General features: G+C 39.5%; 2 protein-coding genes across 2 annotated transcripts; both read right to left on the minus strand.

The window, feature by feature from the left end:
- Positions 1-2,845: 2,845 nt before the first annotated feature.
- On the minus strand, positions 2,846-8,837 carry casq2 (calsequestrin 2). The gene is made up of 11 exons (XM_071475892.1): positions 8,291-8,837; positions 6,630-6,714; positions 6,373-6,473; positions 6,158-6,269; positions 5,600-5,673; positions 5,389-5,519; positions 5,231-5,276; positions 5,095-5,149; positions 4,481-4,581; positions 4,282-4,356; positions 2,846-4,185 (listed from the first exon to the last, which is right to left on the minus strand). Exons 1-11 carry the CDS (start codon positions 8,525-8,527, stop codon positions 3,889-3,891), a joined length of 1,314 nt encoding a protein of 437 aa, XP_071331993.1. The 5' UTR covers positions 8,528-8,837; the 3' UTR covers positions 2,846-3,888.
- A 1,104-nt stretch (positions 8,838-9,941) lies between these two features.
- Positions 9,942-12,003, minus strand: LOC139620408 (potassium voltage-gated channel subfamily E member 2-like). The gene is made up of 2 exons (XM_071475921.1): positions 11,799-12,003; positions 9,942-10,394 (listed from the first exon to the last, which is right to left on the minus strand). Exons 1-2 carry the CDS (start codon positions 11,826-11,828, stop codon positions 10,065-10,067), a joined length of 360 nt encoding a protein of 119 aa, XP_071332022.1. The 5' UTR covers positions 11,829-12,003; the 3' UTR covers positions 9,942-10,064.
- Positions 12,004-27,949: the final 15,946 nt, after the last annotated feature.

Here is a 27,949-nt window from a genome sequence, read left to right on the forward strand (position 1 = left end):
CCAGGACATTTGATATACACTGAACCCTTTTAACCAAACTGCTCTTTTTCAGTCTTAGCAATGATTATTTAACCGTCCTGTATTACAGATGTATGTACAGTATTTATATGTGAATATACTGTAACCCTCCACACTTTTATATCAAAATTGTGTTTGGTTTGAATGATTTTCTTAACCTTGTCTGTCTGTGCTGTATTTGTGGAGGTAAGTGGACTGTAAATAGCTGAGGACGTGTGTAAATGTCAGACAAATCACTGGAGTATCTGGAAGTAAATGCCAAACACAGTGCAACTGAATACAGACGGTCCATCCAATAGGTTGTGAGCAAACACATCTGACTAGTCATTATGTTTGCGTTTGTACAGTGAGGTGCGTGCAGTGTACACTGATCTGTTTGTTGGCCAGCAGAGGGACTTAATGTTTGGATGGCTTTGTGGTTCATGTGACTGAAATTTAACTGTAGCCTGTTTAGTTTCAGAACATATGCCCCTGATTTTGGTCTTAATTCACCCTGAAAAGGGCACATTACTACGGCACCGCTCTTCATTCCTGTCAGCCAAGTGAAACATACTGAGCCATGAGGTTCTCAGCTGCATAAGACAATGCATTAAACATATGAATGAATAGTTAAACCCAGATTTCAGGAGCTGATTGGAAAGATTTTCTCTCTGAAATAAAATCCCTATCTAAAATTAATGGGCACTTAAATCATGCCGGCAAGTGTTTAAACATGTGTTGAGAAAATGAATAATTTAGTGTAAAGTAGCTCAACCCAGTGTCAGTATTTCTGCTGTCAGTGTTCTGTCTGTGGGAACTCAAGCGTCACAGTACTGCCACCTATCTACCACCACCGGAACAGGAGCTGCCCTGTGCGTCTGTCAAATTATTAATTTCTATGAATATTTGATCTGTATTTTTAGATCTTCTGTACATGGGAGGCATGTCATGTTGTAAATATATATTTACACAAGTGTTGCTGTGGTTACTGGCAGTGTAGTTTTCTTTAGGACTGTTTAGGAGTGTTGATGGTTGTAAATACTTATTGACTACACATGTGCCTCAGTTATACATATTTAGGATCTGCTCCGCATACATGTGAAGTTTTCAAGTGTGTGTGTGTGCGTGTGTGTGTGTGTAACAGAGAGAGAGAGAGGAGAAAAGAAAGAAAGGGAATATAATGAAGAAAAGATATGTCCGCCAGCTGAAAAGTCTTACATTGTCCCTGTCTTCTTTTATACTATAACTGAAAATGTAAAAACACAGCAGCTGTGTCAAAGTCACATTTGTAAAAAAAAAATAAAAAATAAATATTTGTATTGACCTTTTAAAGGTATTTGATTATTGTTGTATTTTTATGCAATGTAATTGATAAGCATGCCAACCTATACCTTTTATCAGTGCAGTGAATGGTCACTTTGGTAGTTTCAATATGAAAAACTAGCACTGTAGCTTCTACTACATTTTACAGTGGCTTGGTGAGGATAACTACTACTACTACTACTTGGAGGGGAGTTTGTCTTATATTGATTTAATATTATACGGATCATATAGAAATAGGAATTACATTTCCTTTTATTTCTTTATATGTTTTATTCTGATTAGATTTTTTTGAAATCTATTTTGTATTTTTTACACAACAAGAAAGTGAGTCTTTTTGTATATTTTGTCTGTGAATAAATCAAATTGAAGTAATTGGGTTTTCAGACAGGACAAGCATGTGAGTGCAAATGTGATGACATTAACAGTGAAAAGAGCATTGGTATTTATTACGCTACACTTTGTGTAATGCAGCCATCAGCTACAATGTTTGGCATAATTAACACAATTCACTTTTACGTCACTTGCACTTTCTTTTAAATAAAATGTTTTTGATAGTATTATGAGCAATGTTGTTCCTACAGTTGTGACTCTATAACACGGTGGCTCTTTAACTTTTGCACAGTGACACAAATTAGACCATGGATCCCCACTTCATTAGATTTTTTCCCCGGGTCCCCCATCTGATAAGATTTTTGGTTTCAGACGTTTTAATACAGGGAAGGTTTGAAACCTATTACCAAAATAGTCATGCATTCTTCCAATGTGTTATTTATGGATAGATGAATTATGGTGAAAATGAATTATTTCCCTTTTTGCTGGGAGCCCCCAGGAACCCCATCAAAGATCCTTGGGGGTCACTGGACCCCACTTTAAGAACCTACGCTCAAACAGATATACAGACGGTTATATCGAAAAATTTTTCAAAGCTGGAGTTATAAATAAAAATTGGGCCCGGTGTAGATTTGTGTTGAGGCTTATTCTGCTGCTTTGAAATACTGTGATACATTTTCAAAGCAGTTAACTCAACACAGAGTTAGTTGGAGGTCTGTGCGAATGCATATGTAAAACCTACCACCTACAAATGGATCAGGAAACCTCCCCTTGTGAACGCAGATTGTGTTTTCTCTGACTATGAGAGACGAGGAGCAAACAATGAGTCACAGCAGAGAGGAGAAAGAAACCAAGCAAAGCGCAAGTGCAGGAATGTAAAGAGGAAGAGAAACATGAGGAATTAGCATTCAAATGAGCTTTTCCGCTTCAATCAAATAGTTTGATGACAATATTATCTCCCTGTGCAGCTGCTGCTGTTGATTCAGGTGAGAATTAAACCTGATGAAGAAAGACAAAGTAGTCAGAGAGGAGAAGAAGAGATTAGAGGTTTGCTGTTGAAAATGGAGAGTGTCAGCATGTGGCTTTACAATTTAGAAGCTGTAACACCCCTGGGCAGAAAATGTACCTTTACTCCAAACATTACATTACTGAAGTCAGTTGTATTACCTGAAAGGAGGATGGAGAATCAGAAACACACATTTACCACCCAGTTTGGTTTATTGACATTAAGGGCAATGGGCCACAACTTATTTGATTGAACAGGTAATAACATTTCAAAAGTGCCACTGAGAGGTGGAAAGGCCTACTCAGATCCTTTACTTCAGTAAAATTACCAACACAACGATGTTCATTGATATTGACACTTGATATTCCCAAAATAAAAGTCCTGAATTTAACATTGTATATGTAAGTAAGATTACAAAGGTAAGCTACTTGTTCTGACAGATATGACATAGAGGGGTTGTGAGATGATTAATAGGATAGGAGAGAAGAAAAAAAAAGTTGGGCAACACAAATTTGTTTTTTTATTTTGGACCTTTCTCTTGTTTTTGCTCTGAAAAACAACACGAAACACAAATTAGACATTGGTTTTTGTTTTTTTGTTTTTGTAAAGGCTCCAAGTCACAAATACTGGAAACTACTGATTCAGTTATTAAATTATATTTTATTTTATCGATATGTTTTGTGTATGTCAAATCTTAATCTGAAAAGTAACCAATAAATACATGCAGAGGAGTAAAAAGTGCAATATTTCCTACTGAAATGGAAGTGGAGTAGGGGTATGGAAATACTCAAATAAAGGGCCTCAAACTTGTACAGTACAAATACAGTGTTGGAATAAATATACTTTTCACCACTTGGTGCTGCTTTTAGTATGAAAGTTTGAATCCACTGGAGAAATGAAGTGGTGTTTCTAATTGAGGACTGAAGCCTCACAGTGTACTGGATTAAAAGAAAAAGAAATTGTTGACAGTGCTTTATTATGAACAGTCATTTATAGCTGTATGAATGAATGTCACATAGGTCTGGTCCAAGCATTTAAATATATTTGTTTTATTTTTAATCCCAAAACCTGTTCCAGGCTTATTTACACTGTCAGGCACCTATTCATTACAAATTTGGAAATATTTCTAAATATATATATTTAAGTATTTAAGTTTACAGTCGTTTGAAGTTCAGGTTCAACTTGGCCTGAAGAGTAAAGACAGAGGAGTCTCAATTTATTATTCTCATAAATTACTCATCATCATCATCATCGTCATCGTCGTCGTCGTCGTCATCATCGTCATCGTCGTCATCGTCGTCATCCTCATCATTATCATTGTCGTCGTCATCGTCCTCATCATTATCTTCATCACCATCATCATCATCATCATCATCATCGTCATCATCATCATCGTCGTTGTCGTCGTCATCATCATCATCATCCTCGGTGTTGACTTTTCCAGACAGCACATCTTCAATCCAGTCCTCCAGCTCCTGAGCGCTGGGCAGATCCTCCTCGTCTTCCATGTCCATCCACACGCTGTCGGCCTGCTCACAAACGTACAGCGGTCACACAGTGTCAGGACAAACACCGCACAACATTCACGTCACGTCAAACAGGTTGTCAGGTTGTCGCGGACTTACGTCTGTAACGTTGACCACTCCAATCTGTGGTCTGAAAAGGTCCACCTTGAAGGTCTTCTCCCAGTAGGGGATCAGCTGAAGGGGAAAAAAAAAACAGATTGCATCAGAACTGCAGCTTGTGAGCTTTGGTCTGATGTTTCGCCGCTTTCTCGTCTGCCTGCCTCTGTGCCTGTCTAAGCCTCGAGGTGTCACAGCTCACCAGGGGAAAGTCATCAGGGTCAATCCAGACGATGCTGAGGTCGGGTAGGTGGGTGTTGTCCCTGGCCACCTCCTTCAGGATCTCCAAGAACTCATAGCCATCTGGAGGAAACACAACATCAATCATTTCAAAACTCCCTGATTAATATGTTACATTAAAAAAAGAAGGAAGACTGTCTCTTGGCCAGGAGCAGATAGTTCCTGAGCTAAGCACCACACTGACTGTACAGACATTAGAGTGGTATCGATCGGTATCTTATCTAACTCTCAGCTACAAAGTGAATGAGCACACTGCATGGTCTTGCACCAGACCTTTCAACTGATAATTCAACTGATAAAGCTCTGAGGCTCTGAGAGCAGTCGAAAGTCTTAATATGTTTTATTTTAGCTTTTGATTAGGATATTTTATGGGTATTTGGTTCTATTTAAAATGTTCAAATGTTTTAATTGTAACCTTTTAATGTCTTTCATCTATTCAATGTGTTTCATTATTTCATTTTTGTCATTTTTACGTATGCCATTAGCCTCTAAATGTTTTACTGTTTAATTGTATTGTCAGCCCTATTTCTGTGTGAAATGGTGTACAAAGCTTGGTTGATGTTCATGTTTTCTTACCAGGATCCTCCTCCTCTGCAAAAGCCACAATGTGAATTCCCTCGATATCATCCTCCTGAAAAACAAAAGAGAAACAGAAATGTAGGTTTGCTGTCAGGTGTTTAGGGAAAAAAATGAAGTTTAAGTTATCACTCACCCAGGTCTCAAACATATCTTCTGCACGCAGCTTTCTCAGAGTTGGCCTGTTGGCACAGAAAAGACAGTATGTGTTTTTTACAATAGACCTCAATCCACAGAAGTGTCACTTTTAAATACACATTTGAGTATTTAGCTCAATGTTTGGTCTTTGTTTACCGTCTGTGTGCGGTTATGAATTCCACCAGATCCTCCTCAGAGTGAGGTTTGCCTGGGATGGTGACAGGTTCCTCCATGAAGGGTTCATAGAAATCCACCTCGTTCAGCTTCAGAGTCAGCTCCTTGGCCACCTGAGACAGAGACAAAAGCTCACTCAGCAGTAATGATGTGTCTTTTGAATTGTTTGTTTGTTTGTTTGTTTGTTACTTACAGATTTCTCAAAAGTGGCAAAGAACTTAATGTAGGGCTGGAACTGCTCTGCGGCTTCTTTAAATGCTTCGTAGTCTGAGAATAAAAGCGAACAGGGAGGGAAAAGGAGTTATGTAGAGTACACAGTGTTGTGTTATCTTATGTGCGACAGGGTTTTGTTGTACTCCTGCTTTCTTGATCACACATCTGTTTATGCTTTCTTTGGCCGTTGTATACGTGACATTTGCACATCAGGGAGCGGAAATAGCTGAACTTTGACCTCCACTTAATGCTCCCACAGTTGGTCAGATGGGATGAAGCTGTGGCTCATCACCACAAGTAAACTACTCTAGACTCAGTTCTCCCAATGCATGTGAAAGGGGACCAGGCAGTGGCAGCTGTGTGTGCAGCAGTGGTAAAAATGGATCTGTAAATCCATGGAGATGAGGGGGTTAAAATGCACTCAGGTTTTAATGAAGGCCATGAGCCACGGACAGCCAATCACAGAGCAGTCTAACAAAGCAAAAAAAATACACATTTTACAAACATATCATTCATGCCGACAGCCTCGCACACTCACGCTCAGAGTCTTCGCTCTTGAAGTAACCAATGAGGCGGATTTCTTCCTCCATCCTATCAAAGGCTCTCAGCTCCAGAGCATTTCCTATCACCTCCACTGGCTCCTCTAGTAGCTAGAGGCAGAGAGAAAGTGGAGAGAGAAGTTCTGGGGTAAGCCTGTAACTCTGTTGATCAGCCCTGGCAGCTGGGAATCTGCCCTTAAATTAGTCTACTCACATCCAACAAAAACTCCACCAGGGTGTTAGCAGAGAGCAAGCCATCAAACTCGATCACTCGATCGGCCTTAAAAACATATACACTGCCTTCCTCTTCCAACCCTGTAATTGAAGGAAATCACACATCATTATATACATTTAAAGTTAGTCGTCCCTTGGCTAAATGTCTGTGATTAATGGCATTTCTCTTTCAAGATGTGCTAATCCCACTCAAATAGGTTATGCTAAATTAAGTTTATGCTGTATTCGAGTGCTCACCCAGTTTCTTTGCCACCTTTGCATCTTTGTGGGAGTCGACCATTCCAAAACCAATCTCCTTCTCTTCCATGACCTGAGCTGCAAGCTGCAGCCAAAAGTAAAAGATAATTTGGGAGCAAATGGTAAGAACAGGACTGAACATAAAAGATATAAAGAAACAACACAGAAGGAAAATTATTCATTTTAGGTTCAAAGTTCTGTAAATCTTGTCAGATATAAAACTCTCAGTTCAGTACAAATGTTAACTGAAGCTGCATTTGTGGGAGAAGAAAAAATGAATGGGAGCTTGACAGCAGTGTTAGGTAAGTTCTTAGGGGGAAAAATATTACCAAAGTTGGCAATCTGACAGAGGTGCCCAAGCTGCCCAGGGGCCATAAAAAACAGTTACATAATCATCCAGACTGCCTTGTTCTAAATATAACCAAAGAGTATAAGAGTATAATTATTCTGGCAGTTGTTCTGTGAAGTACAGTAGGTGAGGTGATTGAAAGTGGGACTCACAAATGATTCTCACACAAGTTTGTTTATCTTGTCGTCTTCAGTACATGAGGAGAAGCTGTGGACCAATACAGTTAAAGGTACCCAGTGGAATTTTTGACCACTGGCAGCGCTATGGATTTACGTTTGGTTTGTATTGTGTATGGGGAAGATCATGCACACCTGTGAACATGCAAACGGCGCAATTCACATCCTGCCACGAGTTTCGCGCTATTCCACTGATCTACAGTGGGGGGCAATAACGTGCCAACAAATGTAGCAGTGGCATTGAAGAAGAACACTGTCAATAAGCAAACATGGATGTAAACGATGCACGAAATATCCGAATTACATTGTTAATGTTTACAGAGCATATTTAAGTTTTTTCCACCAATTAACAAAAAGAAAGAAAACAGGTTGTAAGCAGGTTGCAAAAACACCTGCAAGCTGTTATATTTTGGACAAAGTAGCAAATGTATATTGTAGCAGTTACTAATGTGCAATAGACTATTCTTTGCACATGGTGACTGTCCATTGGTGCCTGACTCCATAGTAATATGGCCCACCTGTGCTGTGTAAAATAAGTAAAGCTTATATCAGGACAGTACGACTGGGCTCAGATTACTTCAACAGATCAAAGAGCAACTCACCCTCAGCCATGTGTAACACGAGACAGGGCACACTTTTACCCACTGTATGGGATTCATACAAAGAGGTTCATCTAATCTATCAATTACGTGCATATCCTGCTGCTTAGCTGTGCTTGAATGCAATATACCCCCAGCTCTCTCTTATTTTGGGTTTGACATGTCCACAAAAAGCCACAGTAGAGGAGAAGGCAGCTGTGCCCTTCACATATATGGCTCAAAAACATAAAACAAATGAGCTCTTGGCCTACTTCTGCCAAAACAGTAGAGCCACAGGGAGAATTAGTCTCATACATTTCTACAGGACTGAAGCACACATTGAATTAGGCTGAAATAACCTTAAGTGACAGCACTGCATCTCATTGGACAACAGTGCATGCATAGATTGCATACACTTACACACTGACCTTGAGGAAACCTCTGCCACCAAACCAATTCTTTTTTATCCCTGCTGTATCCCTCCCGTTCTCCTTTTTCCTGACCCTGCACCTTTCTCTACCTCTTGCCATCCTTGTTTGTCTCTTCTAAATACTTTACCTCCAGCACCAGCTCAGTCATCTGGTGTTGTTTTTGTAGCTCCTTGCTGTCTGGTATAGGCTCATGGTAGAGCAGACAAAGCATGCTGTACTTCTTCAAGGCTTTCTTGTAATTCTTGTCATTGATGTCTAGGACACGGTCCTTCCCGTCATACTGTGGGAACTCCAGGCCCTTCTCGGCCGGCACCAGAGGCACGAGGCTCAGGCAAGGAAGTAGGAACAACCACAGGGAGAGCATGGTCCAGCACCACCACACACCCCCAGAAGTCAAAGAATGGTTTGGTTTAACAATATAAAACTAGACAACCAGAAAGGTCACCTAAGCCCTGTGGAAGAGGAGGGAAGGGTAGAAATAGGCTGCAAAAAGTTTTAGATGTAAAAAGTGGTCCTTGAGTGGCAGTTTTCAAGCATCCCAAGCTGTCCACAGAAATCCAGTTTCTAAAGCATCTTCAGGACCCAGCAACTCCCTGCCCCAGTGTGATCAGCCCTTCACGCCTTCTCTCTGCAGACACAAAGGCGAAAGAAGAGTACTGTCGGTCCGTGCGAGGTACTGGGGGGTGGATACCATACATAGCAGTGCTCCTCTCCCCCTGCCCGTGCAGGACAGGCCCATTTTTAGGAGACCAGTTGTTTGAATGCTAAAAATAAAATGGCAAGTGAGAAAGAGAGATAGTAGAGGACAACAGTAGGGTTGTTTAATAGTACGTACTCTCTCCCTGTGATGTCCCTGAGGAAGTCAGTGATGTGGGATAAGAGAGTTGAACTCCAGAGATTTGGGGGTGCAGTTTTTTTTTCAAGTGAGGGCCAAGAGTACAGTGGATCTGTGGTTTGTTGCTAGAGAAGAAATCATGGAGATTTTTAAGCAGCAGCTCAGGAGACAATCTGTCAACAGGTGTGCAAAGGGCAACTTAAATAGCCTGTCTATAGTGGTTGTTCTGCAGATGTGGTTCTGTCTGACCATATATAAGAACATTTTGCTTTGATTTGGGTGTGATTTGCTTTTGCCTGTCGAAAAGCTTTGTCATAACTTAATCTTAACCACATACATTCTGCAGTACTGACAAAACAGCAGCAGCTGCACCTCTATTTTTACCTCCCTCTTTAGTCTTCTTCATCTCCACGCTTGTCTCAAGTACAATAGTTCTGTGGCTGCTTTCAATAGAGTCTCTGCTGCCCTCTGCAGGTAGAATCATATATGAGCTGCTGAGTCACAACACCAGGGTCCTGAAACTGGCTTCAGCCGTTATTATTAATTTTAATATTCACACATGTGCACATGTGTCCTATAACCAATGAACTACAGGCTATGATGGTCAATTGCACAGGACAAGACAACTGTGACAGCTGAACAGCAATGTTGGGATTGAAATGCATGAAAACTAGCTGCAAGTGAGCAGAGAAGTAAAATAGAAAACTGGTTGAAAGTAAAAAGTAGTAGTAGTACAAATTTAAATGTAATCCCTACTGAAAATGAAGAAAACAATACACTTACATAATTAATCACGTGTTACAGTTGTTACATGCAGTTTAGAACCAACTCCAATGAACAAATTGGAACATGATGGGTGGTATTGATGAGTTGTAACGGAACAATGGTCATAAAAGGTTTGGAGCAGGACAGTAATGGATTGAAGATTAAGTTAAACCACAAGTTGGATAATCAATTAGACTTTATTATTCTGATGCAATAGAAACAACATACAGTGTGTTATCCTGCTGTTTCAGTAACTGACAACAACAATGATTCGCTGTTAGTTAAGTATCCATGTGCATTATCAAGCTCCAAAATTAGTTATAACTCCACCCTGCTGTAACTGAGCAGTCCAGTCCTCCTTGATATATTGGTGGTAGGGGTCATTGGAGTGCTCCCCCCTCTTGGATTTGACTGTGTTCACAAGCATGGCCACAATGATGAAGGCAAATAAGCCAATCATCACTGCCAGGTACCAGATGACGTCCCTGAAGTTCTCCTCAGCCAGTGTCTTGTCTAAGGCGTTGGCTGCAGCAGTCTCATTACGCCTCCAGTTGTCAAGGTAGTGACCAAAAGCGCTGGTCAGGGATTCTTCCAGGTGAAGGGTCAGGTTTGACCAATCAGTGGCACTTATCTAGTTGGAGGAAAAACAGAGGATGATTTTAAAAGTTTAACACTGCTTGTCTCTCGTCTATGAAGTAAACTGAGTGTATTGTATCGAAATTCTTTTCATACAACTCAAGAACTTCAAATTGTCCAAATTCAGTTCCACAGCTATGCAAGAATAAAAGATGAGAAAGTAGATCTAAACAAAAGTAATACAATAGTCTACAAATGTTTTTTAAAAAAGTAATTTCACCAAATAGACTACTCATAATGAAAATGGCAATTTTAAAGAAATAAGCTCCATTAGTATGGATAAACAAATATGTAAACATTTTACAGGGACAAGTCTTAAAGCCCCTGAAAACTAAATGAGTAACAATCACATTTAAAATCAGGCAAACATCCTTAAAGCATCCTTTATTTATTATTTATTAAGAGTTTAACACTGAAAACTCAGCTAATTTGCTTCATCAGTGAGTGGGTGTAGTTTCACCAGATTTAAAAGACAGTGGGTTAAAATAATACATAATAATAATAAAAACATTTCACCATTTTTGTCATATTTGCTGTGTGAATTCTTGAGTAATTAGTATTTTGTAAGGTCACTGTGACCTTGACCTTTGACCTTTGACGAATATAATCTAATCAGTTCATCCTTGAGTTGAAGTGGACATTTGTTCCAAGAAGAAGTTCCTTGAAGTTGTTACCGAGACATTGCATTCACAAGGCCAAAAAGATGTTTTGTGAAGTTGCCATGACCTTGACCTTTGACCTTTGACCACCAAAATCTAAACAGTTCATCCTTAAGTCCAAGTGAATGGGCTGTCATCAGCACAAAGGCATAAAAACACACAACTGTCTGATCCTGATTCAAATGTTGCTAAAATGTGATGGGTGCAGTGAAATACAGTGATCTCTCCCTTTTAAAAGAAAATCCCACCCCCTCAAAGTCAACGAGAAAAGCACAGGGAAAAAATTCTCATGTGGAATAAACAAAACTGTGCTATTTTGTGTAGCCTATATGTTGGACCCAATCAGTCACAGTTAAAAAAAAAAACACATTGAGAAAATAGGCTTTAGGGCCTTAGTGCCTGCAGCAAACACAGCTACAAAGGTAGGTCATACTGGTCCAAATACAGATTGAAAATTCAAATTCAAAAGAGGCCTGATGCCCATCAGAACTGTGACATGCAAGATATTCAAGCAACATGTAATGAATAATAGACCAAATTATCATTGCCCACATTGATTTTATTATCATTAACTATCATTACACCCTTGTCATTTAGTTTGTTTTGCCTTATTCAAGCACATTTCTACAACAAACCATATGAAGAACAAGAGAAAAATGTTCAGTGGCCTTAAAATCATATTACAATTGAAGAAAATTGAGACACATACTATATTTTCAGTTTTTCCTCACTGCACCAACCTTCTGCCAGGTTTTCAAAGACCACATCATGAAATGAGTCAGGAGATGAAGAGTCCTCAGAGTGAGAAAAGACCAAAACAAAAATGACCAGTTAGAATAAGCTGCAAAGTCATTTAGCTCACTGCCTCACAGAAACACAGTCAACCACTGCTCATATTTTGTTGACTTTTTTAATCTTTTCAGCCTGGCTGAACAGTCGGTTTTGAATTTGTGTGTATGTGTGAGAGATACTGCAGCGTGACCTTCAAAATGTTAGGCACACAAAATGCTGATATCTCCTCCAGTTGATAAAGAAAAGGGAGTGCAGGCAGGAAGTCTTTCCACCCCTACTCACGCGCACGCACACACACACACACACACACACACACACACACACACACAAATACATTAACATCCAAATAACTGCTACAAATACATTGCAAGAAAGGGAATTACTACAGAATGACCTGACTGGTTTGAGAGTGGTTAGTTTGTGTGTTTGTTACGATTTGTAATTGTGAACCCCTGAGCAGATTCAGACATGAAACAAATAGCGTGGGTATTTAAAGAGTTTACTGGCACAAGAGTGGATGTTACTGAGTTAGTAAGAGTGTTTTTGTGGGGAAGCAATGAAGGGGAAGAGTTCCAGCAGGTAATGGAGGTGATCCACAGGTGAGTGTTGTGGTTGGTGATGGCGGAGCCGCGTGGCAGAGGCAGGTGTGTGGCGTGGCAGGTAATGCTGGCGTTTTCCCAACATGAGCTGGCTGCAGCACAGGAGCTGGAAATAATCCAGATAATGGAGGGAAGCGATTAATGAGACTTGCAAGAAACACTAGAAGAGTTAAGAGGCCTGGAGAGTCACCACATGGAGAGCAGACAAAAATCTGGCAATGAGTGAGAGAGAAGCTGGGGTTTTTCTACTGAGCTTGATTGTGAGATACATTGCAGGTGTGTCAGGGTAGCCAGCGCTGCGCCACACCCCTGTTGGAAAGCACACACACACACACACACACACAGAGAGAGAGAGAGAGAGAGAGCGAGAGAGAGAGAGAGGAGGAGACAGGGCAAAAGACACAGGAGAATACTGAGGAAAAACCCGATGCTGTGACAGTGTTTATTCACATGTACTTTCTAATCTGCTCTCACAGAGGGATGACAATGTAAGGGGACATTTACAACCTGCTCTTAGTGATTTTACTGTCGCTCTCACTAGATGGCAGTATAATGCTACACATTCACAGGTCATATTCACATGCACTCACATTTTTTTCAATGAAATACAGTGGGGTCCAAAAGCCTGAGACCACTGAAACTGTATGTCAGTGATTGCTTCATTATCAAGTTATCAAATTAACATTTTTTCTTCAGTAAAAAAAGCAAATGTGTGATATTTGGTGCAGTGAGGAATTGAAACGGGGTTTTCATTGAAGGTAATGAAAGGTATCAGTTTCAGCATCCTGCAGTCATTCGAGATCTGTTTCCTTGCTCAAGGACACTTCAGCGTGGTGTCTGTTTGCTGACAGGAATGTTTGAAACTGTGTTTGAAGAGGCGGCATTTCTCCCCCTCAGAGCCACGCTGCTGGAGTGGATGACTCCCACCACCAAGATCATTTATGTTTTGCTATGCAGTGCCAGCGGGTGGAGGCTTTTTTTTCTTCTGTTTTTTTCTCTGTAAAGTGAAACAAGAGAAAAATGGAACAGTAAGTACAAAGAGCACAGACACACAGAAACAGATGCACACATACGTACATACACAGAGAAAACTGGAACTGAGAAAAGAGTTGTAATAGGGAAGATTCCACAGCCTAAGAAGCAAGAGACAGATGACAAAAGTAGGGGAGAGGGAAACAATAACACCAAGACTCTAATCTGATAAAAATGTATGTGCAATATGTCCTGCAAATTGTGCACATCGTTCTATGTAAATATATACAGTGGGGTCCGAAAGTCTGAGTCAAGACCACTTTCCGATTTGGACCCCTCTCTGTTGTAAAGTGAAAAAGGGAATTATATCTGCATTGTAAATACAGGGCTCCCCTCATGCAAAACCTACAAGTTGGTGTCTTATGCAAATGGATTTTCCATGTGCAAATATTGTGAAGGGAGTATTTGCACAGTAAAATAGTCAAAGCGTATTAACAGTCTCCTCCACTGACACTGGATTTTTGGTTTGCCTTGGTCCCCATTTTCAGTATCTGCACATCTTGACGATATGGCATCTCAGTGATCTGATGTTTCACAATTTAATGTTTCTTTAAAACATCAGGACTTTCACTGTTGGCTCAGTGTGATGAAAGCATGTTACAACACAATGTGTGTTGAAATGAACTGACAGCAGGGGACCAGAACATCTGATGCTTTTCACAATAAAGAGAGGGATATTGCATCAACCAAAACAGCTCTGCTTTGTTCCACATATTATTTATGAAGTAAAATCATACTCCTAGGTATAGCAGACAACACTTTTGTTATGTGGCTAAAGCGGAAATACCCTGGTACAGTGTAAACATATATGTACGTACTATCTACTACAATTAATTTCACAAAAGTTAAAGTGGTTACTTGGGAGTTTTCTCTGTCACTGAACATGATTTCTTTCCAGGAGCAGGTGGTGGTGATGACCACTTGCCAAGAGCTTCACCCATCACTGTGTTTACAATACAAGAGGTTATAATACACCCCATGAGCAGTGCTACTTCTTCAGGGCAGACTGGAATCTACAGTGACTCTTTGTTGGAAGGCAGGCTGGTTAGCTTAGCCATAAACATCAGGAAAAGAAAAGAAGTGGTAGAAGCAAAACAAGAGTCAACAGTGACATTGTATTCCACTGCTGGAGACAGCGCCTGGTGAGTAAAAGAATGAAGTTTGATGCTGAACTCGCAACATGTCCTTTGAACTGGTAAGTGAGCAGCTTAGTTTCCCCCAGGAAGCGGAAATGGCAGCAGGTGGAACAACCAGAGTAACTGTGGAAACTTAGCCAAGCAAAAGAAAAAGAGCCCTGGACCAGGCTTTGTCTTGGTAGTCCCTATGGCTAGTCCGACCATAGAGAGAGAATTTGAGATCTGAGAAGGTTCGAAATCAAATTCAACTGGCGGTATTTGCCAGTATTTCTACTAGATCCCGCTAACCTAAATTCAATTGAGTACATTTAATTTATCTAAATCGATTTCAAAATAATCTAACTACATTTTTATTTATCTTACTTAAATTCATATTTATTATGAGTCTGCATTGATGTGGATGTGAACTGCAACTTGATGGGTTCTACTAAGATCGTAATATGAACTCAAATGTAGTAATAGTAAGAACAATAGCTACTTATCAGAATTTTATGCAGACGAACGCTAGAGGGCAGCAAATTCAAAAGGAGCATTCATACCCAATACAAACATGTGGACAAGCCCGGACAAGTTACTATTATCATCCTGTCAGTTGACAGCTGAGTGAATTCAAAACACGTCAAATGTTGTGAAGTACAGCTTTCCCAGGGTGTAAACAAGCTAAGGACAACAAAGCAATGTACGAAATAACCAGAGGTCATCTGACTTCATCACAAGCCTGGCTGGAGCACACGTCAAGGGTCAGATCAGACCAGCAACGGAAACCCCAAGACAAGGCTGGCATATGCAAAACAGAGGGCAGTGCCACCGGAGCCAGTGATCCATAAACCCCCTGCCGGGCTCAAATGTTACATAAAGTCTGAAATGCAAATTCACATACGGATACACACACACAGACTCAAACACCATATACTATGCCTACTTATTTATACAAACATAGGCAGGAGCACACTATACAAAGCATGTTCTGTTAATTCACAGTATTGTCGGTGTGTGTGTATGTGTGTTCGTGGCACAGTGAGGTTATGTTAACATAAATCAGTGTTCTGTGAGACACAGGAGTCAGCCTTCTTGATTACATAAGTAAATACAATCACAACATGTTGGTTGGCCACAATAGTCGCCTTGCATTAAATTAAAAAAAAAAAACCTGTCCATGTCTTCCAGCTTCAACAGTTCCGATGTTTAGAAATTATTAATCCACTTTCCAATACTCAATGTCATGTAGTGACTTGCTTCTGATATGAATCATCTCTCCTCTGTTTTCTTTGACCTTAGGTGACAGTACAGCAGTACTTTTCCACACATAAGGCTTCTTTACCACTCCCTACTCCTAGTGAAGATAAGATCACTCTCTCTGTTGTTTAAGTCTGAACTGACAAAGGCAGCAATAAATGCAGACTAGTATTAAGTATATAAAGTTCAAAAATAAAGTTAGGGTTAGACTCAAAACTATCACTTCATAATGGAACAGACGTCCACATGTACTATGACAGTTACATGCTCAAATCACACAATTGTTGTTTGGCAATGCAGCTGTAAGTTACGATTCATTTGACATGTCTGCATTGACAAACTTGGATGAATCTGTTATGCATGTTCTCAACAGAGATTGCAAAAGAGTTAATCAGCACTCATTGTGATACTTCCAACTTTCCTTCGTGAGAGGCCATTTTGTGAGTGGCCACAGCAACACATCTACATCGAAACCCACTTCATGTTTTGACTAACAGGCTCAAGACAAAGCACTTCTTGGCATTTGCAGTGCCAGTTGTTTGTTGATTTTCACTATCTTAATTATGCTATGCATAGACATTTTTTTCCCATGCTCCACCTCTGCAAATTCCTCCAGCCATGCTAAAGGCACAAAACAGGGGCCAACTGCATGATAGATGGGTCCCAAAGATGCAATTTTTCTAGTTTTCTTAACAGATAATTACTTTAATTTTTAAGACTATAATTCAAAATTTCATTCTACAAAGACAGGTCACGTTAGGCTGAACTGCTGATCAGCAGTTCATCGTGAATTGTTAAAGCTGTGTACAGTTTTGAAAGGTTAGACATGGGTGTGCCTAGTAGTAGTGTCAAAGAAAATGTGGTGGACAGCAGCTAAAAATGAGGTTGTCACGTCCCTGGATGACGACGGAGCTGCCCACTCTGAGCAGAATCACTCTTCAGAAACCTGTGGGTCACAGAGGCTACGTCCATCTTTATTTACAGTCGATGCATTTTATATACATCTCTCAACGACATGGACAGTCAGTCGTCATGGTAAGAAGGGAAGGAAAGGGGGATCAGAGAGCAGCAGAATAAAAAAGAGAAAGGCCTCAGGCGCAGCTGCAAAGTAAGCAATATGTTTGTCTGTAAGGGACCAGGTCAGTCTAAAACATGAGCTAAAACTGTTGATGAAATAGTTATGACTATCTTAATGAAAGATGAATGACTGAATGTGATGAATGAATGAATGTAATTAGGTTAAGTGCTAGTACTACCACTAATAATAATAATAATTATTATTATTATTATTATAACAAATACTCTACTAAACTAATCTCAACTGCTACAAACTCTGCTACACTGAGGACACACAAATCAAACTACCACCAACAAAAAACCCACTTAGTGCTGGGTGTTTGACACTTTCATTCAGAAACCGATACTCAAGAAGAAATAGTGACGTGTCCCAGGCAATGTGAGGCCTTGTTTGTCACATGGTTTTCTGCAAAACGATCAAGCCCCGAAGCGAGGCTTCATTTAGCCCAACCCATCATTCTCAGTACATGCCTCAGAGCAATCATTAATTAAAACACACACACATACACACACACACAACATACCCAGCTTAGGTTCTTGCTACAGTGAGTGTGTGTCAGGTTTTTTGGTACTTTTGATGTTTGAATATTAAGATTATCATTTTAATGGAGCATTTTTCGCTTCTTGGGAACCACCATCACACAGGATCTCAAATGGGAGCTAAACATCAGCTCCCTCATCAAAAAAGCTCAGCAGAGGATGTATTTCCTGAGGCAATTGAAGAAGTTCAACCTGCCAAGGACTATGATGGTGAACTTCTACACCTCCATCATCGAGTCCATCCTCACCTCCTCCATCACCATCTGGTACGCTGCTGCCACGGAGAGGGACAATAACAGACTGCAGCGTATCATCCACTCTGCTGAGAAGGTGATTGGCTGCAATCTTCCGTCCCTCCAGGACCTGTACGCCTCAAGGGCTCTGAGGCGTGCAGGGAAGATTGTAGCTGACTCCTCCCACCCTGGACACAAACTCTTTGAGACACTCCCCTCTGGCAGGAGGCTGCGGTCCTTCAGGACCAAAACCTCTCGCCACAAAAATAGCTTCTTCCCATCTGCTATTAGCCTCATCAACAAGGCTAGAGAGCCCCACTGTTGCTGATCAATTGCACCAATCACCAGAAAAAATTCCTTGTATGTGAAAACATACTTGGCAATAAAACTGATTCTGATTCTGATTCTGATTCTGATTTAACAATCCTGAAAAAACCCTGTATCACATTTGCTTTTTAAAAACATGAAGGCTAATAGTTTTGTGCCTTAACTTGTACACTTGTATGTGCTTTGATTGGTGTATTCCTAGTGAGTTTTTGAGGGTTCATCCATAGTCATAGCATACCATGAATACCCAGTATTCAGCTACTTGTTGGTCAGTCCCAAATGTTTGTATTTTGTAATCTGAATATTATTCCTCCCAGATGAACATAGTGGGTAGCCTACAAAATTAGAGGTCTGGTGGTTTGAGGGGTAGGCTGGGGTGGAGTCAAAATCCCAGTCTGAATTATTGTTTCAGTCTGTCCCTGGCATGACAGTCCATACCACAATGTTGATGATGCTGTCTTCACTTTTATGTTCAATCTGTTATTGGGTCAGACTAATTCTTTCAGTTCAGTACAAAACTAGGCCTCTACAAGCACTGTTTGTGAGGTTAATAACTTAGCAGCCAACCGTTTGTGTGTAATGACACTATGATTTTTGCTGTGGCTTTCACTGTCATTTATAAACTTGTAGCCAGGAAGTAACATAGTGTGACCAGAGAGGGTAACTATGGTAAAATAAAAGCTAAAAGCTATAGATTCAGTCCTTAACAATGGAGTGTAGCCAATTTGTGAAATGCCACAACTCAGCAGGAATAGAGATGCATTATTTAGTAACAAGGTAGTGACAATATCAAATTATAGTGGTATAGAGAGCAGACAATATTTTGATCTTTATCTTCACCAGGTCAAATACATTGTCGATTTCAACTTGACGAAGACCACCATGGCATGCTCAAGTTTGAACCTGAGCTGTTACTGTTTCCCTCTTTCTTAAATTCCTCCACTTTCACCTATTTTCTGGCAATGAGTTCATCGTCCTGTTTTATTACAGAAACATGTGAGAAGAGTGATAAGGATTGTTTTTGCTTACTTAACATTATGATTTACAAGAATGAGAACTGTTGATAAAGGTCGCTTCTTTGCATATAAACTAACCTCCTATTTTTTCTGAATCATATCAATAACTCACTATTTCCATATCACCAGACTCTATCAGCAGTTTACACTTGACACTCCAGCTGCCATGCTGTTGATTTGACACTGATCAAGAATGTTGTTGTCAATGGTCAGTGTGACCCAGAAAGACAGGAAGAGGCCTCACTGGCATATGCCTCATTGATTCACATTCATCATGTCGCGGCACTAGACAGTATTCTCCCTGCTGTTATTACTAAAGGAAGTAAATATTTCTTTTTGCCATTGAAGCCCTATTCAGTGGATTAATGCCAGAATACCTGGCATGCCGCCATAGTTTAGTCGGGGCCACGGATGGGGAATGACAGGAATGCATTGACTATGTGTTTGCTGTATATTTGAAAGGACACATCAAATTCCCTACATGGCTGCTTTCGTTGCCACCCCAACAAGAATGAATAACAGTGATGTTTTTAAAGTTTAAGAATGGTTGAACAGCCAGCGGCCCTTAGGCTGGGCTCAGAAAATCCCCAAAAGTGATTAGCTATGACTGGAAAACAAACAAAAACAGAAATATAAAGAGATTTTTATGTGCAATATGTATTTTGTTACGACACACTAATAACAGACACAGCTAGTTCATCAGAAATCAAATGCATCACTTTCATTACAGTTGCAGTATGGTCTTAACAATGATGCAATGCTTTAATTGCTATGATATTTGTAAGATAATTCATAGATGATAGGAATATACAAAAGGAGACATCCAAACTTGTACATATATGCATACATCAATATTCACTGATCATTCTGATCTTTAATAAGTTTCCTATAGATGCAAGGTGCTGAGGTGATGGACAGTTTTTGAGGATATTCTCTGCACTCCCCTTACAGGCAAAAGATTGGCATACATCTAACATGATAATGAAAAGCTATGCAGGTTATGCTTTTAAACAAAGACTTTTGTGAGCTGATTGACCAACTCCTTTAAGTGTAAGTATGATTATTAATTGTGGTTGAAATCAAGCAATCTGTTTAGTTTTCATGGTTCCACATCACAGGAAGAATGGTAGCGGATGACTTGTGTTGACATAGTCGCATGTCAGATCACCATGCATTATGACATGTCAAACCCTAAAAGATGGCTGGTTTCAACAGCATAGTTAACTGAATTTAACTGATAAGGTGGGCTGCAAAAGTTGCCTACAAGTTGCAGCAAAGGCAACAAGTTGCAGCAAAGGCAACAGCAAAGGATTTCAAAAAGTAACATCCTAATTTCTTTGAAATCCCCACACCCAAAAAAGGTGTGTTCAATAACAGCCTTTATAGCATAGCAAGTGCCACTGTCAGGAACTCAAGAGAACTAAATTCATGGGCATTAAAAAAGTCTGGCTTGACAAGACTGTGTTGACAGTTGTAATTGTTTGGTATGTTGAAACTGTTTGAGGTTTTATTGTTTGTTAGACTGGAACATTCATAGGACTGCATTCCAAAATAATATATACTTTTAAGAGCGTGTACCTCACCTCCACATTTGTGAAGTCTCATAGTAAGTACTAAACTCACACCAGGTAATGCAGCTACCTCAGTCTTTACATGTAAATGTATTATGGTAACAATTCATACCTGTTTTTATTCCCCTAATCCTTCACACCACCAGCCTAAAGACAGCCACTCTAAAATGCATCTGTTTTTTTATGTGCTGGGTGATATTTTGAGACCATTAAAAAAAAAAAAAAAAAATACAAGTGTATGAAAATGTATGAAGATAGAGCTGGGAAGAACTGTGCTTTCCAAAATGTGGAACTATTCTTTAACGTAAAGAGCACACAGACAATAAGATTCATAAATGTCTAAATGGGGCAGTAACAGGTTGCTACAACTCCTACAAGGATTTTTAACAAAACAGCAGTCCAACATAACCAAAGGAGTCTGTTTGTTGCAGCAAATAAAAAAAGCCTCTGTTTATTACTAGACAAAGAATAAGAGGAAATTACCATAATCAACAGCAGGAAAAAAAGAACAAAAGGCTTGATGGGCCACTCAGACCAAACCACAAAGGGTCATAGGATCTGGTGTCTTCCCCCTAAACTAAACCGAGCACCAACACTAACCTAACAGAAATAAAGCCATGAAAACAGGACTACAAGACCCATCACTAAAAACAAAAGGAACAGGAAAACAGAACCCTAACAAACGAGGACAACTGCTGCTGCAGATGGAGGACAGAGAGGCTTCCTCCCAATCAGGTCAGACTAAATCCACCTGACAAGAGGAGACAAAACATCATGAGACAAATCATTTTCACATCATAACTAGTATTTTCATCTACTGCAGGCTAACTAGCTAACTAGCTAAGGGTTACCTTAAAGATTTCCTGTGGTATTGGAGACATTTCTCGTGGTATTCATGTGGTATGACCTTAGTATGGTATGATCTATATCACAGAACCTGTGGTACTGTTCCATAGATTTACCACAAACAACATTTTCTAAAGTAACTAACCCACAGTACCACAGAGCCTGCAATACAGTCCTGTGATAAAAATCCTCAAATACCACACAGCAATTTACCACATAAGCAGGACAGTAACACAGGACATATAGTGCAGTACCACAGAACCCATGGTACAATACCACAGAATATATGATTCCAAATCACAGAATGGATGGTACAATCATAGACAGCGGAGCTAATAGGGCCTGTGTGCTCCAGCCTATTAGAAAGCAATAAACTCTGGTATCTAAACTTGTATTAGCTGATTGTGTCATGCAACGTGAATTGGAACACACCAACAATTCTCCCTTTGTACATTTAACATTAAACTGTGCTACTTCATTTTTGCACAGAAAAATGAAACGCAGAAAATTTAAAGATTTTTTCCCAACAAAAGTTGGAAAGGCCGATTGCTGTCACTCTAGCCAACCATGAGCTCTTTGACAAAACTTCAGAACAAAGCTCAATACCTGCTGCTGCTCCAGCAAACATTACCTCCTCCGACTTGGCTCCAGCCAACATTAGCCTTTGATGGACCTGACTAATTCTAAATGCATACCGCAGTCCATGGGTACAATAGGCCAACCACAAAGCCTGAGGTACAATGTCCCAAAATACTATACAAGCCTCTGTGTACCACAGGAATCAATCACAGGAGCATGAGGTACAGCACCACAGGAGCTTACGGGAGTAGTACCACAGACATTTTGTGTTTTTTTCACCACAGAAGATTTTTGAAAGACACTACTAAGTAATGTTATAGCTAATATTTAACTGTATTTTTCGCTTTATATAGGGTGTGTTAGTTAGTAGTTGCTAGTATCACTGCTCTTCTCATAAGTTTCAAGTATTGTTGATATTAGTATGTTTGTAAGCTCATGAAAACCTAAATGGTTTTCATTTCCTGAGTTTAACATCTCAGGCAGTCCTACCTGTTTTCAAGTGTGCTGCCCAAAGGTCATATTCTAACCTCTTGTCAACAGCTATTATCTGCTATTATATGCTGCCCACCACCACCACCACCAGCAGCTCCTGGGTGATAGCAACCCTGAATTCCAGCCATAAGGGTTATCTTAACCATACATCTAACCTGGACCATTTTATTAGTAGAGCTTGTTGCAGGCAGCATATGGACAGCATGCCAGGAATCACTACCTCAGGGGATCTGCTCAGGGCATTAATGAACTTATTGTGCATTTTATATCCTCTATCAAAAGATTAACACCATTAAAAAGATCCACTGATAATAAGAAGAGAAAATATAGACAGAAGGCTGGGACACTGCAAACACTGACAGTCTATTAACAGGCTGTAAATGAAGACTAACTAGATTATGTTTGCTTTATGGTTTAATTTGGGAAAGTCCTGTTCAGTAGGCCTTTAGGCAAATGAAATGGTTTCTCTTCACACAGTTCAGCTAGCACTGAGTGTTGTTATGCTAGAGAAGGCTGTATATACTAAGATATGTAAATTTACTCTTTAATCTTTGAGTAGAACTTATGCAGTGTTTATATTTAGGCTGAATTTACAAGCTATTGACAAATTGGGATGCATGAAGCCTTATTCATCATATATAATAAACTCACCATTCCAATGCTTTTAAGCCATGTGGCGCATTTGGTTCAGACTATTGTTCATGTTTTCACTGTCCAAAATAGACAATGAACAAAACATGGCCTGGATGCCAGTAGTTTTCCACAAGGACAATATCATTAGTTTTCTCTTGGGAAAGAGTGAGGGCATGAGTTGACTGGGGGTTGGTGGAGGAGAAAACTAAATGTGTAAGAGAGTTGAAATGATACATGACAAAGAAAATTCCAACTAGTTTGAATTACAGCACTGTCAAACTCAAAGTGTGTGTTTACAGCAGTGATGTAAAATTACACTAACACAAAAGAGATGAAGTCCTGACCTGCAGCTTTAATACAATTAGAAAGGAAAGACAACAGGTGGTGTATCCATTGGATGAACAATATTACATAATACCTATAGATTCACTACGACTTAATACACAGTTGTGGCATATTCAGATCATTTACTTAAGTTAAACTGGCAAAATCACACTGTAGATTACTCTATTACTAGTCCTGTATTCAAGGTCTTACTAAGGTAAAAGCACAGAACTATTTGCAACAAAATGCTTTTAAAATATAAAAGTTAAACGCACATTATGTAATTTGGTGACGTCATGAAAAAACGTGGGCTCATGGGAGCTGTTGTCTGTTGCTATCATTGCCATAAGCTTGTTCAAGTTTGGAATCCTTCAGGAAATTTCACCATAAGCCCAATTATTAAAGATTCTGTAAAGCAGAAAAACATATGAGTTCTGAGTTTGCCACACCACAGAAAAATGGCATATTAAACCCCCTGCCGAATTTGAATGAATAAAAATATTGCCAAAGATATAAAATTAGGTTTCAAACTTGTGAAAAAATATTATCAACTCTGGAACGTTGGGGGCGTGTCCGCTGAGGCACTGAAACCACGCCCACTGTCGGGAGAGCTTCTGCATCTCTTAAAGGTCTCACAAATTTATGCTGAAAAGAAACATGACTGCATCCAACAGCTACACTGATTTTACACACACCCACAAGCGTTGTATATATTTTCACATTACAAATTGCTCTAAATTGTCCGATGCCCTGGACCTTTTCTATTTCGATGCATTCACAGCCGGGTTAAATGAAACCCGCTAATTTTTCCCGCTGTAACGTCTCTCAGAGGACACAGACACGCACCTGTCACCTGTCCAACATGGCGCCGTTACACCAGAACCCCTGCAGCTACACTGATCGTAGGGATGAAAGCCTGAGCTGCAGCTCTGAAAGTTTTAAAAACACACAATCACAGACCGAAACATCTCATACAGAGGCTCCGACACTTTGACAGACTTTCACCAGATTACAGGGCGGCTAGCAGCTCGACTGGCGGTGGAAAAGGAGTGTATCAGCTTTTAAAAGCGGATTTACCCGTGTTTAAAAAAAACACTTATACCTGCTAATTTTAGTGGAAAAAGGGTATTTGATGAGAGGATGAAGCGGAACTATCCTTCTGGTCATGAAAAGAAGGGAAATGTCATGAGTGAATAACAATGATTATCTATTCATACATTATTCTCTAATTACTAATAACACCACACCGTTGGTATTGCAGCCTCTAGGAAAAATACATTTTGGGAAGCAAGGCTTAGCCAACCAGCAATAACGCGACACTGAGTGGGAGAACCACTGATGCTGGTACTCTCCATATTTTTATACCATTACCGCTTTAGGGGCGGGGTATGCTAAGGTGGGGTCCAAGTGCATCACCAGTACCCCATTTAGGGCCCGCCCAAAAAAACACAAAAATCATGAAACACAGTTTAACGGTATAACTGTACAATTCAGTACCACACAAGTTTCATGTTTCACACGTTTTCAGAAATAGTTAACATATATACTGATTTCATAAACAAATCTGTGAATTTGTTATTTATTATTATTATAACAAACGGACCAGGTGCTTAAAACCAGTAGCAAGTGAAACCAGTTTCACTTCAAAAATCAATGATTTGCCCGCACTATTTGGCAGACACAGGATGTCTCATAATGGCTAGAAACTTTAACTGCTTACTGTTGTTTCTTATGAACCAGACGTTCAGCAGATTTTTTACTGGAAGCTGAATTATCCACAGAGGTGTCCTTGTCTCCATAACATACGGACCAGCGGATTAAAACCCGTAGAAACAACAAATAAAGCAGTGTCGCTTTAAAATTAATGATTCCCTGACTTCTTTGGTTGAAGCAGGGCGTCTCTGAGTGGCTGGAAACTGAGACTGCTTACCTTTGTTTCTTTGATAAAGTGTGAACCAGATGTTCAGGAGGTTTCTACCAGCAGCTGAATTATCCACAGAGATCACCTCCTCTATGTAACTAATGGACCTGCAGAAATACCGTAGAAACAACATCAGTTTTATTTTAGAATGAATGATTCGCCAATGCTCTTAGGCTGACACAGAATGTCTCCTGGGAGCTGAAGTGGGTAACATTTGCCTGCTTTTTCTCTCTGATAATTTAAGATCCAGCTCTCCAACGACTAAAATCCTCCATTTGGTAAAAATATATAGTTGAAAATGGCCAAGGTGTAAAAATAATGTTTAAAATTGGATGGTTTTAAGAAGTAAAATTTGAGCAAATCTTAACCAATATTAAGATTATGTATTTCTTTAGGTTTGACAATAGCTGGAAACATTTGGGCTACTATAAATACACAACTCAAAAAAATATATAACCTAGGTCTAGTCATTTTTAGACATTTTAATGTGGAAAAGTTACATATTATAACTTTCAAAGTACGCGTTACTTTCATTACATCCCTCGTTTCAGTATTATATTATTATATTTTTGATATATTAAAATGCAAGTGGCACTCTATTGTTGTAGGTCGAGATGGAGCTAATTATGATTAATTTACTCATCATTGGGAGTTTTACCTTTGAAAATGCAACATATTTTATGAACTGAGAACAAATTTGTATGTAAAATCCTATTCAGTAGAGAAGCTACTGGCTGCAGCTTTTAAATGAATGTAGTGGAGAGAAGTGTACAATATTTTAAACTGGTTGTAAAGGAAAAAATGCGAATTGCTAATGGCATGGCTCAGACGGTCTGTCTGTGAGTCAGTTCACCACCTTAATCCAAGCTGAAATATCCTTACATCTACTCAACAAATCAAGGTGAAATTTTGTACAGATACTCATGGTTGCTAGAAGATGAGTCCTACTGACTTGGTGGTCTCTTGAGTTTTCCTGTTCTGCCACCAGAAGGGTTACACTTTTTGGCAAAACTTTCAAAAACATTCATGCTCCCCACAAAAGGTATCCTCATGGCTTTAGTGATTCCCTGACTTTTCCTCTAATGCCACCACAAGTTTCACATTTCTGTTTTTCAGTGATCTCAACAACAATTCAATGTATTGCCATGAAATATGGGACAAATCTAGTATTTAGCTTAAAAACCCATGACTGAGTAGAATTTGTTTTAGGGCTCCATATAAAAGTACAGTTCTTAAGTAAATGTTCTTGATTATTTTATACCACATAAAATAAATGCACTGATACCACAGTAGCAAAAAATAGAAGCAATTTTTTGATTTGTTCAGTAGCAACAATGTAAGGTGTTTCATCTTCAATAAATTTGTGACAACTGCATGTCTGAAGGACGTAATGGGGCATAGTGCTCTTCAAGCAGAGGTGAATTAACCTTCATGCATGTTGTCATGTCCTTCAATTGTTTATCACATCTTCCTGAACAGGTCAACATCACATTATCATGAGAGAAATGTTCTCCTCCTTGAATCAGGTAAGAAGCTGAAGGTCAGGCTTTCAAGGTGACACTATCAGAGAGGTTTCCATTTAGCAAATTACTAATAAAGTTAACTATTTACATTCCTGGGTCAAGTCACCTGCTAAAAACCTGTCAGGAAAGGTAGGTAATTTTCACAGTTTATTTCCAACTGCTACCCACACACTCCCCTTTGGAGTATGCATGCTACATTTGAACTTGTTGCTATGGCAAGTCATAGGACAGAACTGATATGAGTCACTGTCTCACCACTAATACAAATCGTGGCCTCTAAGTGCCACCCTCGGACTAAAACAGATTAATTCAACTGTCACTCTGATTGTGTCACTCTTAAAAACAGTGTATTAGTCAACACATTACCTAACCATATAAAAAATTATGGTACGGTTTAGTTTTGCATTTTGGCATCTGTGCATCTTAAACAATAGTGTGATGTGTTGAAAGTGTATTTTTATGTGGTAACCTATAATAATCGCATTCTCAGTTACAGAAGTTTGGTGAACAGGATAAATGGATGGTAAGAAGTGGTGATTTGAGCCACCGATCCTGGCTATTTGATTGGATGAATTTTGTGTTAAGATGCATGGAATCATCCAATTGTCTACAGACGATGAGCAGATTAATAAGGCCTTGCTGGGGTTTATGTAATCCTGGTCAGCAATAACAGAAAGCCCACAAATATATGGAAAACACACTGAATCGATTTTGATACTGTGCGACCCAGTATAAATTCTTTAGAGCTCTGTAAACAGCATCTTAATCACTGGTCCGCATACAGGTCAATAGGCCTGATGTTAAGCAACTACAAGTTGCTAAATGCCACTGACAAACAATGTGGTTAACCAGAAGTCATAAGAGTGTCGATAACAACATGACCATAAGATAAAATGACATGATTAGAGTCCACATCTAATATGCATGACTTCCTACAACTTCGATCCAGCTATTGCAATATTCTTAAGTACACCACAATTCAACAAATCACCAAAGCACATTAAAATGACACAA

The sequence above is a fragment of the Trachinotus anak genome, unplaced genomic scaffold (assembly GCF_046630095.1).
Source record: "Trachinotus anak isolate AG129_WGS33_773 ecotype Australia unplaced genomic scaffold, CSIRO_AGI_Tana_v1 ptg000001l, whole genome shotgun sequence".
Taxonomy (NCBI): domain Eukaryota; kingdom Metazoa; phylum Chordata; class Actinopteri; order Carangiformes; family Carangidae; genus Trachinotus; species Trachinotus anak.